We start from the raw sequence: 15,636 nt of genomic DNA, 5'->3' as shown, positions 1-15,636 counted from the left end.
GGGGGGCGGTGTGTGGAAGAAACAAGGTTATTTTGGCCATAAGCTGTTTCTGACCTCTAATGTCCTTTTCATCTCGATATCTCTGATCCTATGAAGCCATGCTTGATCTCAGCAATCACCACTAGATTATCCTCTAGAATCTTGCTAAGAATTAAAATCAAGCTCATTGACCAGGCTCTTCTCTTTTTTGAAAAATTGTGACATCTCCCCATTTCTAGGCCTACCGTACAGAGCTTCAAAGTAGCTCTGTAGCCACAGCTACCAGTTCTTTTGGTATACTGAGATGGAACTGGTCTTCGACCAGAGACTACCTCGTCAAAGCCTGGGCTCTCCAGGCAGATGCTTCGGGAAGCCAGGGTCACCTCCTCGCCACAATGAGGCATCCAAATAGAGTTTGTCACAGCTGGTGTCATTACCAAAAAAAGGGGAGGGGAACGAGAATCAGGAGGGCCTCAGTAACTACCAAACCATATGTCTACTCTCATCTCCATCAAATCTTTATGAGTGTAATCCACACGTGTATGGAGGGCATCCTTGATGAAAATAGGAAAAGGCAACAGGGCAAGCTTTGGCAAATAAATTTCTCTAGCAGACCACATTTTCAGTCACAAAACTGCCTGACAGGTGTAGAGAATACAAATGCAATCTCCTCCCCCTCCTTTTTATTGCTTGTTGATTATTTTTTTTAAAGTATTTGACTCAGTAGAGCAAAATGCAATTTTTAAAGGCTCTGGTACAATTAGATACCTCCCATGCGAATATCAAGATCACATTAAGATTTCTGGACCAACACCAAGACAGACCATGTGGTCAATTCAAGCTACATAACATCTCTTCCATCTGACCTGCCTCTCTCCATTGACAAGCTGTAAGCTTGGGTCAGGCCCTCATCATCTCACCTGGGCTACTGCAATAGCCTAACTGGGTCTCCCAGCTTCCAGCGTCTCTCTTCTCCCTCCAATCCGGCCTCCACACAGCTGCCAGAAGAACATTCCAAAAGCACATGCTTTTGCATGTGTCACCCCCACCACCCCAACATCCTTAGCTTCCTTCAAGACTCAGCCCAGCTGCCACTTCCTATGGGAAGCCTTCCATGATGTCTCTCCACTGCTAGTCTCATGTGTTACCTCTGTAAACGTTGTGTCACGGGCCCCACCAAACCTACCAGTAAACTGTAAGCTCCGTGAGGGCAGGAAGTGTTTCTTTTCTTTCCTTATTGGGGGGCAGGGAAGAAGCTAATCGCCAATGCTTAGCCTAGTGCCCTGCACATAGTAAGTGCGTAATAAGTATTTATTCAATTTGTTTGTTCAATGATCCCCTAATTATCAAGATCAAGCAAAGCACAGAACAGGAAAACATATACTCACCAAAAAACGCTTCCACTTCTCAAGGAGTGTGACCAGCACAAAGCCCAAATGGCAAAGGTATTCACTACAGATGGGGAGGTTGTCCAGCTGTTCCTATGTGTGGATGACACTAGGCTGATTGCAGCGAACCTTGGAAAATTGCAGAGCCTCCACAATGAGATCTCTAAGCACTCAAAAGAGATCAGGCTAACTATCCACACAGGAAAGAAAAATGGATGAAAAATGCTTATTGTCAAAAATACAGCAAGCAGCTAGATGGGCAGCCCATTGAGTGAATCCAACAGTATATATACATACACACACACACACACACACACACACACACACACACACACATATCTATATATATCTTGCCTTTGGGAAATTGCCCAGCATTATTTCCCTCCCACCCACTCCCTTTCCACCTCTGCAGACAAGTCTGTTGCTAGCCTGAAAAAGTTTGGGCATACGAAGAAGTGTTGGGAATAAGTATTTTATGAGACAGAATGGTAGAGTAGAACATGTACTGCACATCGCCACTACCTAATAAGTGTTTGTTGAATTGAATTCAAATAACAAAGAGTATTATTGGAGGAAAGAACAGAAGATGTGAGTTGATCCCCAGCTCAGACATTTCATAATTATGCAATCCTTGCTAAGTTATTTAATTTGGCTGGGCCTCAGTTTCTACAACAGTAAAATAGGGATAAGAACCCTTATACCACCAAGCTCACAAGGATGTTGGGAAGGAAGTGCTTTATAAACCATAAAGTGCTCGAGAAACAGGCACTCTTATTGTTATTTCAAAATGTAAAGCTTTGATGTCAATGTTAACTCTGGTAGGAGTAGTATTAACATTATACCCAAATGGCTTGAAGAATTAATGAGCAATGGAAAGGGCAGAGGACCATGGAATTGCACTCATAGAGTTGTGAATGACCTTAGAGGTCACAGAGTCCATCTTCCTGAACTTTACAGATGAGCAAACTGAAGTGGACAGAGGTTAAATGACTTGCCCAAGGTCATATAGCACCAGCACTTGAACACAGATCTTCTGAGCATATGATCACAAAATTTGGAGAGGGAAAAGCCTTTAGAGATCATCAGCATGGTACAATGGAAAGAGCACTGGCTTTGGAGTCAGAGGACCTAGGCTTAAATCCTGACTCTACCATATATTACCAGTAGTGTCTTAAGCAAGTCACTTCCCCTGTCCCTACAATCTCAGTTTCCTCACCTGTAAAATTAATGGTTGGACTGGATGGCCTAAGAGGTCCCTTGTAGCTCTAGATGTAGGAAGCTGCTATTTAGTCCATTTTATGGAGGAGGAAAAGCCGTAAGAGGACCTGGGTTCAAATTCTGGCACTTGGGTGCTCTGTTGCTTTCTATATAAAAGGAGAGGGTTAGACTAGATGACCCCTAACACTCCTAACCCTAAACACACCTAAGACCCCTTCTGGCTCTAACATGCTGCATTCTGTGATCTAATTACCTTCTGATCATGGATAACTAAACAGCAATTGAATGGTCATTTTGCAGGGGAAGATGGCTTGTGGACACAGAACTCCCCGCTGACTGCCACACTGCATTTCTACCCTATTACAGAGGTTATTCAGTCAACAAGCAGGGAGTGAATGCTTCCCACGTGTCAGGAGCTGTACCAAGAGCTGGGGAACCAAAGAGAGAAAGGAAAATGGCCAGAGAATGTGTAGCACTTGAGCTGAGCCTTGAAGGGAGCCAGGGACTCTGGGAGGCAGAGGGAAGGAGGGAAGGACATTCCCAGCATGGGGGACAGATCTGCCACATGACCCTAAGGAAAATCACTGGGCCAGTGAATGAACACTGAAAGGCATTGATCGGAAAAATGGAAGAAAACCTTGGACTGCTGCAGTGTGGGTGGGCTTTGGGAGCCACTGCTGGGGGAAAAGCTCTCTGTGGTGTCTCTTGCTTTTCTTTTTACTTAATCATGGCCAATTTGGAGGCTGGGGAGAGTAAGGGGACGAGTACTCTTTGATAGACTGCAACAATACAGGTAGCAGCCTAGGGAAGCAAGCTACTAAGCACAAAGAAATGGGGGGGGAGGGCATGCCAATTTATGTCCTACATAGACGTTTCCTCTTTCACAAGGCTCTTCCCAGGTAATTTAAAAATATTGTAAAAACCTGTGCTTTTACTATGTTATCAAACAATAAATGGTGTTAGGAGAAGCAACAAGCTCACTGCAAAAGGAAAGAAGACAGAGGATCATGGCAATAATCTCCCCCTGCCTCCAGTCTCTGTCCTCTCCAATCCATCTTCCACACAGCTACCAAAGTGATAGTCCTAAAATACGCACCTATATGCCACTGTGCTGCTCAAGAAGCATCAATGGCTCCCTAGTCCCTCTAGGATTAAATACAAATGCAAGGAGTATGACCAGCACAAAGCCCAAATGGAAAAGAGATTAGCTACAGATGGGGAGGTTGTCTGGCTGCTCCTGTGTGTGGATGACGCTAGGCTGATCACAGTAAATCTTGGAAAACTGGCATCTAGTCCCAGCTCTGGGCCCCTAGACCACACAAAACCTCCAGGAAGTCACATATGATCTGTAAAATGAGGGGGTTGGATTTATAGCCATAAATCTGTGATCCGAGAACCCTAAGACAGGCCACCCACTCCCCAGGCTTTAATCTGGAGGAAAAAATATTTCATAAAACTTTCACTGCAGATCCACAGAGTATCAAGTCAACTAAAAGGGCTCTAACAATGAAATGGCTTCTTAGGGATAGGGTGGTGTAATGGAAAGAGCACTGGATTTGGAGTCAAAGAACCAGAGTTCAAATTCTGGATCTAACACTGTGACCCCAGGCAAGTCACTTAACCACTTCTAATCCTCAATATCTAGCTCTGTCAAATAGGGACAACAGTAGTTGTACTGCTTACCACACAGAGTTATTGTGAGGCCCAAGTAATCGCAGGCATCTCAAAGCGCTATCTCGATGGCAGGTCTCACTAAGGCACATGCTTGATGGGCACCTCCAATGGTACAATTGGCTTCACAGAGCCGTCCACTTTCTTTCAAAGTCCCCAGTTTGGCCAATGGCATCTATCTATAACATGGCTCACAGAATTAAGGGTGTAGCCTCTGGCCGCTGCCAAGACTTCCAACAAGGGGATCAAACCAATGGCCATAGTCGCATTAGCACTCTAGTCTAAGTGTGCCACCCAACCCCCCTCAGCAAGCTGCCTTCTTCCAACCAGCAAGCTAACTCTCTCCTTTCCCTTCTTCCCAGCTTACCTGTAAGTCAAGTAGACTTTTTATGTCCTAGACCACTCTGGTAGCCCGATGAAGCTTTGGACCCTTTCTCACAATAGTATTCAGCAATAATTGGAGGGAATGCTAAATTTCATTTCAAGGTTTGTGAAAATAAGGAAGTAATTTTCCCCCAGCCAAGTTCATAGACTCCCTGAAATCAGTCCACAGACATGTGATGGAGGGGTGGGGGTGGGGTGTCATGCATCTCAGATTAAGAATCCCTGATCTAAGACAAGCTTTCTAGGAAATCTATCTCTATTAAAGAGAGAGAAAGCCTCATCTATGAAGGGCCTAGAATACCAGGAGGGGCCTTCTCTGTAGGCTCACGCTAAGGACAGTATTACCTACTGGAGTCAAGAGATCAGGACACACAACTATAACCCACCTGCAGTCACCAAAACTTCCAAATGGAGAAGAGGCCTCTTTATGTCATTCAAAGTACTATTAAGGAAGGAAAAGAGTTCTTTATCCAAGACTAAGATCCACTTTCCAAAAGGGATAAATAGAGGCTGAAGGGCAGGAAGCCCAGTTTAATGGGAGTAAATTATTGCCAAGAAAATGTGTGTAACATAGCTTTTAAAATTTCACTTTACATACCAGACTCGAGTCTAGCTCTGAAAACAAGACCTCATCTTCCCTCCTAGAGCTCAATTTAAAGCCCACCACTTTTCCCTGGGGCTTCAGAACTTTAACTAGGAAATTAATATTGTCTTCTCACCCCTCACCAGCTACTGAGTGTCTCTTTGATTAACACAGAGGAGAGCTGCCAAAGAGAAAAAAGTAGCAGCTTTTGTATAAATTTTTTATTTTATTTTAAAGAAGGTTCATTAACTTTACCAGGTAAACAGAATTAAGAAGAACATTCCTACTTTATTAAATTCAGCGGGGCTTCATTTTTCTAGCCAGTCCACATAAGTGGTTTTTTAGAGAAGGAAAGGACCTCTCCCCACTTCCTGGCCCACTTTAAGCCATGGCCCTGTTTTGGGTTAACAATTTTTCATCCCAGAAATGTATCACATGCTTTCCTGCCTTCTTATGTGGGACATTTGGGCCACCATTTCTCTTTTCCTGAAGTTCATGGCAAAAAAATGGAATGGACAGTGTATTAACTTGGGGGTCAGAAGACCTGGGTTCAAATCCCACTTCAGCCATTTACTAGCTGTGTGACTGTGGATACACCACTTTACTTCTTAGAGACATCATTTCCTCATCTGTAAACTAGGTACTATATTTGTTCTCTCTCCCAAGGTTGTAAGAAAAGTGCAATTTAAATGTGAATTATTATCACTACTACTAGGCTTCCCCATGACACAGTGATGCATCAGAAACTAGCAAGGTGTAGAGGGCGGCTACTTTCCCCTCCACAAAATGGCCCCAGATTACTATGCCTATAGATTTCTTCTGTCACCTACTTTTGCTGTGATCTGTCACTGTGTCCTGTCTTACTGGTTGTAATCCCTGTCTTCAGTTATGCCTGAGAGAGACTTTGCATACCTACAGCCAACTGCATGGATTTTGTGATATCAATTTGTCACTCCAGGATTTATTTTCTTTCTTTCCCTTTCCTTTCTTTCTTCCTTTCTTCCTTCCTTTCTTGCTTACATGTTACATGTTACCATAATATAGAATCTCATCTACACACTAAAGAAATGAGAAAAAACTAAGACTTTAATTAAGATCATAGATACTGATTACAAGGAAAGAGATGAGCTGTTATTACCAACATGGGGGGGCAGGGTAAGCTAGGTTAGTATAATTCAGATTCTTCCCACAATGCCTCTGGACAGGGGCCTTCTCAAGACTCAGGAATCATCCTTTTCCAATGAAGTCTTTGTTGCTCAGCCTCACCCCACAATCTTTTCCTCACTCTGAATTTATTCATCATTTGTCTCCCTGACTGGAATTCTAATTCTGCAAGGCTAGGTAGGTACCTTGTGATCTTGACCTCTTTGTTATCCTGAAAGATACCTACTTCCACACCAAACACACAACAATAAAGGCAACAAACACCTTCTACATGAAACCTTTTCTGGTGACCACACCAACTGTTGTTTTCTCCTTTAGAATCTAAGCTCCTTGAGGGGAAGGATTATATGGTTCAGTGCATAGAGCACTGGGACTGGAGTCAGGAAGACCAATCCCGGGCAAGCAATTTAACCTCTGGCTGCCACAGTTTCCTCATTTGTAAAAATATGTAAAATCTGTAAAAATAAATAAATAAATAAATAAATAAATAAATAACAACACCTATCTCACAAGGTTATTGTGAGGATCAAATGAGCTAATATTTGTAAAATGCTTAGCGCAGTGCCTGGCATACAACAGGTACTTAATAAATGCTTGTTCATTTCCTCTTCCCTTCTATTTCACTCATTCATCGTATTTGTATTTTCAGTGCCTGACATAGAATAGGTACTTCATAAACACCTGTTAGTGGATTATATAATTAGAATGTCACATAGTCATTTCCATCTTGTCTCTTCACTAGAATGTGAGCTCTCTGAATATGAATTGTTTTTGCCTTCCTCTGTATCTTCAGGCTTAGCACTGCGCTTAATAAATGTTGACTCATCAAACTTGGATCAAATCCCAGCTTTGACATGATCCAGGGGAAGATATTTCACTACTCTGAGAAGGCTACAAATCAGAAGGTCCTTCTCCCATGCAGACCCCCTCCCATCAGCATACCTCCAGTGAGAGACAAACTTAACAGTGCAGGTACTCCAACTCTAAATCCAAAGTGACCAGCAGATTCACTGTGGAACACCCCCTCTAGAGCTACTTCGCTAGCTCAGACTCACCGTTTGGGGACCCCAAGGTGGATGCTTACTACTTCCTCCCTCGGGGTTTCTTAGGGTAATGCTGAGAGGCTGGGCTTCCTATAGAGCTCAAAAGATCTCATCAATGTGTTTCCTATTAACATCAGCCAAGCCCTGATCAATTAGCTTTTAGCAAAGGTTTACTAAGGTGATAACAACAGGTGGGACAAAACACTCATCTCAAACCTGGGGTGTGCTCTTCCATAAATGCAGGAAAAGTCCAGGGGATAAGTGCCTTGAAATTGAGAGAAGCACACACTTGGAAACTATGTGTGTTGAAAGTATAAACTCCCAACTCCTGGTTGCTCAAAGTCTTCTCTTTATTCCTGGGCAGCATGCCTTTGGGGAGCCATATTCCTCTGACCTTTCTATATCTATCTATGTCTGTCCTCAGTGTGGCTCTCTCTGGATCTCCTGTCTTGGGTGACCATGCTTTTGCCTTTAGGATCTGCTTCTGGTCAGTTCTCTCTGGTAACGTGGTCATAGGAGGAGGGAAAGGGGAAAGGGAGAAGAAGGAAAGAGGGCGAGAGACAAAGAGAGACAGAGAGAGAGACAGAGAGAGACAGAGAGAGAGAGATTCCTCCTTACTCCAAGAGCAATTACCTCTCAGAAGCCTGAACCTGGAATCCTTCACCACTAGGCCAGTCCATCACTCGAATGGGCTCACTGCTGAACTCACCACTGTTTGGCATCTAGTTTTTGTTGAATGGCTGACAGTCCTGATTCTTTCAAATCAGTTAAGGACTTGTCCACATATTGTGAGATAGCTATAGGAAAATTCCTTAATGCCCATCTTACTCTGGTGACTGACTCATCTGAGGTGTCTATACCTTCTGAGATTACATTAACTGAGTACAGAGATGGAAAACTCCATCCTAACAACTGTATAACTTTAGATGCATGACATTCATATTTTTCACTTCCTGTGCAAAGGAGCTCTCTTCACCATGCTGTCTTCAGCTTGAAGGGGTTAGTGAGCCAAATGGCTTAAAGCAGGGCTGGGGAATCTTTGGCCTCGAGGCCACTTGTGGCCCTCAAGTGCGGCCCTTTGGCTGACTCCAAACTTCACAGAACAAGTCCCCTTAATAAAAGAATTTGTTCGTAAAACTTGGACTCAGTCAAAATGCCTCACCCAAGGACCTAGAGGGCCACATGTTATCTTGAGGTCACAGTCTGCAGAATCGCTGCAGAAAACAAGATGTTCAGCCTCTAGGCCCTCCACAGACGAAAAGCTTCAAAACTGGTGTCCACTTTTATGTGCTCAATTTATTGACTGGCTGAGAAGGAAGGGGAAGAACAGGGCAGCTCCTGCACTATTATTAGTTCAAAGTCTGCACTTGAAGGCCAAAGTCAAAGGTTTTGCATGAAATGAGTTGGTCCCTTACATTGCTATTCTCCATCTTTAGAAAGAATGGAATTGTTTGGGTGGGCACTTTCCAGAGGATTTCCTTGGTGACTTCTCAGATTAAAAAGGAGAAGTTACTTGGAGTAGCAGTCATGTGGCTGGCCAATACAGGCAATCCATCATGGATTTAACTGAACCCTGCTTTCCAAACTCTTCATTTGGTGCTGAGACCAGAGATGGACTATACAGGAATCTTCTTTGTTAAAGGAGGTTTAGAAACAAGTGGAAGGAAAATTGGTGAGCATTTATTTATTGGAGAACATCTGAATATATTCTGTTCTATGAATGTGATGGAAATTATTGAATTGATATAATTATCAAATGATAAATGTGAAGTCCTCAGAGAAACTCGAGGAGACTTTGATAAAATGATGCAAAACAGAACAAGCAGAACCAAATAAGCAGAACCAGGAAGATAATTTACATTATGTCAAAAATAAGGGAAAGAAAAATTAACAACAAAAGGTTTGAGAACTGATTTGTGCAGTGACCAATGATGACTTTAGAAGACAGATGATGAAATTTTGGCTTCTGCCTCTAGGCCAATGGAAAGCCAATGATTAAGAAATCATTAATCATCGATAAAATCAATAAAAACATTTTTAAAAGTCAGATTTGAGTTTGTTTAGTTGTAATAATATAAGCTTTTAAAGCTCTGGATACTGGGAATCTCCAAATAGTTATTTTTTATCACTTTTATAAGACAAGAGGAAGGGATAGGAAGACTTCATGGAGGAGGAGACACCTGAGCTAGGGCTTGAAAAAAATGCACGGAGGCAGTAGGGACTAAGAGGAGCTATCCGGCATGGTCAGAAGGTCGAGTAAGTGGAAGGGAATCACACTGAGGAGACTGGAAGGGTAAGTGGGAGCTACGTTGTGGAAGGCCTTAAATGTCACATTAAGAAATCTGCATTTCATCCTCCGAGTTAACATCATGGCCCACTGGCTCTTAATCTTCTACATGTTTAACAAATAGCTAAGGAAGAATCAGCCCCTTAAGAAAATCTAAATATGACAAATAAAACATTTAAGTGCCTACTGTGTGCAAAACACAGGTGTTGGGGAAGGAAGGTAGATCTTACAAAAGCAGACACAATCAAAGCACCTTTAGTAAGTACTACTGATTTAAACTGGTTTTGAAGAACAATTTCAGCTAGAGCTTTTCTTTTTTTAAAAAAGCAGTTCTATTTACTGAAAGGGAATGGCCTCTTCAAGCTAGTTTCAAAAAAGGGCAATGGGGCAAGGGACAAATTGTGATCTCATTCATCCAACGGAGGTTGAACACGGTCATTTTCCCACCAACCATTTTTCAAATTAAAAAAAATGTAGAGAACTCCATATTGTGGTCTGATCTTGGTAGCCAGGGCCGGCATCATAGAAGCAAACGAAGTGGAATATCCCATAACTCCCTTTACTCTGTAGCAGGACACTTGAGGAGTAAGTATATCACATATCCCAATTTCTAAGCGGGATGGGGTAGGATATCATTTATTTACACAACTGGGAAAATAAGAATTAAAGTTATTCCCTAACTCTCTTTTTAACCAACAATGGAAATTCACATTGGCATCTCCACTACTCCATTTAAAAAAATTCAGAAATCAAGAATCTAGCTATGAGTCTTCCTCCCCATCTCAACAAAACCAAGGTCTTCCTACAAAGTCAGAAGTGGAAGGGACCTTGGGCATTATCTAAGTCCGAGCCTCTCTTCTGACAGAGAGGGAAATGGGCTCAGATAGGGCCAGTGGCTCGTCCAAGGTCACACAGCAGGTTAATTTTCTTCTGAACCATTCACTTGTCACTGAAGCTTTTTCTGTCATTTCTAAGGCTTGTGACAATAATTGGTTACTATGGAAACTTGGCCAGTCCTGTGATTTCTGGGAGGGAATAAATAAGAGAAGTAAATCAGCTGAAAGAGCTTATTTTCATTAAAGATGTCCATATTCCTCGTTAAGGAAGGTTGCATTTAAACAATTCCTGTTCCTGCCTCTTCAGTCCTTGGTCTCTGCTGCTTTGCATTCTGCAATATCCAAAAAGGAAGAGAATTGAGGGCATGGGCAAAAACCCCAGTACTGTCCTAAGGACTGAGGGACACCAGGAGCTCAGACTCATCTCTGGAGGGAATAGGGGCTGGAACTTTGACAGGCTCTCAGCTAGCACCCCCACACACACACACATGCACGCGCGCGCGCACACACACACACACACACACACACACACGCACACACAGCCCCAATCACTAACTAAAAGCTATGTGTGACTTACTATTTCCCTACTTCCTGCCTTTCCTAAGTACTTACAGGAAATAATAGTCTCACAGAATGGCATCAGCACTCGGGCTTCAAGAGACCCCTCGAGATTGGCGAGTCCAGCCCTTCATTTCAGGGAGGAGAAAACTGAGGGCCGAAGAGGGGAAGCAGTTTGCCTAAAGTAACACAGCAAGCTGATGGAGACCATTATGGATGGGAGAACCAAATGGCAAGGAAGCTCAGCAGGTGGGCATTCAAAGGCATGAGAAAGGCAACTATTGGACTGTTTGCAAACCTCAGGCCTCTAAGATCCCCATGCATCATGACCCCGTTCCATACCATGACAACCTCACCAAGTTTCTCCCATACTGTCAACAGCTTTGATCATACCTGGGCAGGCCAATATTGGACAGTAAAAATTGAACTGTTTGTTTCAGAGAGACAAAAATTCATAGTGAACACATTTTCCCATCTTCCAGCATGAAACCGAGTTCCAGTCTCAAACCAAAATGTTCTAAAAGCTTTTACAAGTCACTCAGTCTCACAAGTACTTTGAAGGCAATTCCCAGCCTACCTTCTCTTCTTTGCTCCTCGCCTCTGATAGGCTCCTTCGGGGTCTCTGCAGACGCAGTGAGCTTTCTTGCTCTTACAACAACTAAAATAAAAGGAGAAGGCAGGCTTCATGACAGGGCCTCTGGCAAACCCCTTCAAGCCAGAGACTGTCACCACAGCAAGGCAAGCTCATCTGAGGCGTGTACTTGTGCACTCATGCAATGAGCCACCTTGAACACCCACTCAAAGGAGAACAAAACCAAGGCCGGGGAGGTGGGGTGGAGAGGGGCATAGCACAACCCCAGCATTTCTGTCACTAGCTAGCCTTAGGAAATTAGACAAGACCAGGGGTGGGGAACTTGTGGCCTCGAGGCGACATGTGGCCCTTTAGGTCCTCAAGTGCGGCCCTTTGACTGAATCAGTCAAGACCCCTCCCCCTCCCCATCCCCGGGGCCTTAGTTTTCCAATCTGTAATATGAAGAGCTACATTAGGCAATTTATAAGATGCCTTTCCCTACCTCTGACATTCTAAAATTCTGTGACCTGGGTTTTGCTCTGCCCCTTAGAGCTGTGTGGCCTTGGGCAAGTCATTTCTATTTGGTCTTAGTTTCCTCCTCTGAAAAATGAGAGTAGGGGTAAGACTCAGAGCTGGAGGTGGCAGGGAAGACTTAGGGCTAGGGTGGGGCAAAGGGAGCTTTGTCCGAGGATGCTGGGATTTAGGGGGCAATACAGACAGAACCATCCCACAGTGAACATGTTCTTCCTCCCAGGAGCCTCCTCCCACTTTGGTCCCCTGCCTTCCACCCCTACCCAGAAGTAATCAGCCCTTCAGCAGCACAGAAACCTCCTGATGTCCTGAGTTCTTCATTTAGATGTCCAAAGCACCAATGAACTTCTTTCTCCCCAACCTTTCCCTCTAACCTCTCCCACTGCCCCCAGGCACAAAACCCACAGCTATGGCTCTGACCAAACTAGATGGTCTGGAAGGTCACTTCCAATCCTAACATTCTGGGATTCTTTTCTTTATTATTTTATTTTTCTCAATTACATGTAAAAAAATTTTAACATTTGTTTTTGAAATTTTTGAGTTCCAAATTCTCTCCTTCCCTGCCTCTCCTCCCCACTCCTTGAGAAGACAAGCAATTTGATACAGATTATACATGTAAAGTCCTGTGAAATACATTTCCATATTAGCCATGCTATAAAAGATAGGCCAAAAAAAAAAAAACAAGAAAAATTAAGAAAGTTAAAGCATTCTGCAATTCATAACAGAAAAAAAAAACAAAAAAAATGTTCCTTTCCATACAGGTCTAGACATTCTAGGCACTAGGAAAACACAGAGAGGGAACCGATTTCTGAGACCATATGGATCAATGGAGAGCATTCAATCTTCTTACTCTGGTGCAAACTCAAGGCCCAATAATAGGTAAATACACATGTTATCCTTCAGACAGAGTGCTGGATTTGGAGTCAGAGAACCTGGGTCCAAATCTGCCTCTGTCACAGACTGAGCCTTGGACAAGTCACTTTGTGTCTGTCCCCCACCCTGACTCAGTTTCCCCTTCTATACGGAAGAGGACAGTACCAAATGGCCACTGAGGTTGCTTCCAGCTATAGGCCTATGATCTACTGTGTGACCTTAGAAAAGTCAGTGCCCCACCATAGACCTCAGTTTCCTCCACTGTCAAAAGAGAGGCCTTGGATCAGATGGCATCTGAGGTACCTTCCAGCTTTAGGCCTAGAATCCTATGAACTTTAATAGTACAAGAAGTCAGGCAATATTACTCCAATCTCTGCAATTAAGATAGCCACAAACACATCTGCCAAAAGTCCAGGTTAGAAGCTGGACGCATAGAGTGGAGGCAGCACTATTACCTGCGATTTTGATCGATGTTGTTGAATGAAGATAAAAGCGTCTGTTGTCCCCCTCCAAGCCCCCAGCCCTGCTTCCTTACGTTCTTGCCTTGGTTGACTGGAAATGGTGTCTCTTCCCCTTCCCACAGTGTTCGGCTTGTTTCTTCAGCATGGGATCATTTCGAATGAATTAAAAACAATTCACCAACTTCACTTGGCCAAAATGAGACTTTTCATTTCAATAAACAAAGTCCAATATCTCTAATTATACTGCTGTGCTTTCCTGAAGAGAGAAGCTATTAAGTTGCTACCATAGGCCCCTTTTCTTCCCTGATAATGTGAAATATTGGGATGTCATTTTACCAACAGTATTTCAGGGTGTAAGTTGCATGGTACAGAAGAAAGCCTAGCTGTGTGATTCCAATCAAGCTATTTTCTCTCTCTGTTTTTCTCTCTCTGCCTGTCTTTCTGTCTCTGTTTCTTTGTCTCTTTCTCTGTGTCTCTCTGTTTCTCTGTCACTGTCTTTCTGTGTCTCTGTCTCCCTCTCTCTGTCTGTCTCTCTCTCTCTCAACTTTGGGTTTCTCATCTGTGAAATGGGGAGAATCATACTACTACTATCCACCTCCACGGGCTATTGTGGGACTCAACGAAAATAACAGATGTCAACTAATGCCAAAGGACTATACAAATGTTGAGAACTATCACTATGGTTAGTACAACCTACGTACAATTTCTTTTTCAAAGGCTCTAAAGCTAGAAGGGACCTTAGGGATCCTCTGGTCCAACTCCCTTGTTCTGCAGATAAGAAAAATGAGCCCTTCCAAATGGATCCGCCCATGGTCACACGGTTAATAACTGGCAGAAGTGAGATGAACTTCAATTCAATCTAACAAATGTTTATTAAATATCTCCTATGTGCAACTGGCTGAGGATATAGACACAAAAAGAAAACAGCCCCTGCCCTTAGGGAACTTCCACTTTGTGTCTCCAACAAAACACATGAACATAAGTAAATATATGGGAATTAGAAGGTGAAAGCATGAGCACCAAGGTCTCAAGACCAATGCTCTTTCCATTGCACCATACTACCAAAGTGATTGACTTCGAGCCCATGTCTTACCACATCACTCCCCAGCTCAAGAAGCTCCAGTGGCTACCTCTTGCTTCTAAAATCAAGCTATTCTATTTGGCATTTAAAGCCCTTCACCACCTGGCCCCAGCCTATATTTTTAGGTTTCTTGCATATTATTCTCTTTCATGTACGCTTAAGATCCAATCTACCTGGCCTGCTCCCCACTCCCTGTATATAACACTCCATCTCCCATCTCCATAATTTTGCACAGGCTTTTCCCATGCCTGGAATGCTTGCCCTCCTCATCTTTACTTCTTAGAATCCCTAGCTCCCCTATAAGGTTCATCTCAACTGCTACCTCTTCTAAGAGGCCTAACCTGATCACTCCAGTTGCTAATTACCTCCCACCCCCTGAAACATATTCATATTTACATGGCATGTATTTCTTATTCACTTGTCTGGTTACATGTTCTTCTCCCCCAGTAAGTCAATAAGTTCTTGGAGGACGGGGGCTGTTTCCTTTTTGTCTGTTTATCCTTAGCACTCACATAGTAAGTGCTTCCTAAAAGCTTGCTGAACAAATGAGTTAAGTCTATTAAAAATGAGTCCTCTGACAATCAACTGGGCCCTAGCTTTCTGTTCTGCTGAGTACACCAACCACCATCTATTCACTTGCCCTCCAGCCTGCTGGTGTTTGCATGGTTGAACCCACAAATATTAGACAGACCCTGGGGTGATTTGCAGCATGAAGGTTTATTTTGTGGCTTGATGCGAAATGAAATGACCACTGTTTTTGTGTGGCTGCTCGCCAGGTCAAAAAAGCAAAATGTTCTCTTCATCTGTGTCATGGAGACAGTGGGGCTAGCTCCTGCTAACGTTCCAAGCCCAGCGAAGTCACCGTGCCTAGGCCAGCACTGACCTGAGAGGCTCAGAGCCAACAGGAGAAGGAAATTCGACGTTTTGGCCCATTAGGATGCTCAGCTCCAGAATGGCAAAGGCACAGGCCAAACTGTGGATGCAGGCCAAGAAACAGAGGCAACACTG

The 15,636-nt window shown here is 43.4% G+C and overlaps 1 protein-coding gene across 2 annotated transcripts in view; it reads right to left on the bottom strand.

Moving 5' to 3' along the window:
* Window positions 1-15,636, bottom strand: part of HS6ST2 (heparan sulfate 6-O-sulfotransferase 2) — a 282,387-nt gene that overhangs the window by 230,776 nt on the left and 35,975 nt on the right. Inside the window, exon 2 of one of the 2 annotated variants that reach the window (XM_020969878.2) lies at window positions 11,689-11,769. The exons of the other annotated variant lie outside the window; for it this stretch is intronic. Coding sequence (XP_020825537.1) covers window positions 11,689-11,769 — 81 coding nt within the window. The remainder of the gene's footprint in view (window positions 1-11,688; window positions 11,770-15,636) is intronic. 2 annotated transcript variants of the gene reach the window in all.

Source organism: Phascolarctos cinereus, unplaced genomic scaffold, assembly GCF_003287225.1.
Source record: "Phascolarctos cinereus isolate Bilbo 61053 unplaced genomic scaffold, phaCin_HiC Scaffold_8;HRSCAF=390, whole genome shotgun sequence".
In the NCBI taxonomy this organism is placed as follows: Eukaryota; Metazoa; Chordata; class Mammalia; order Diprotodontia; family Phascolarctidae; genus Phascolarctos; species Phascolarctos cinereus.
This window is presented reverse-complemented; position numbering and strand designations above follow the sequence as displayed.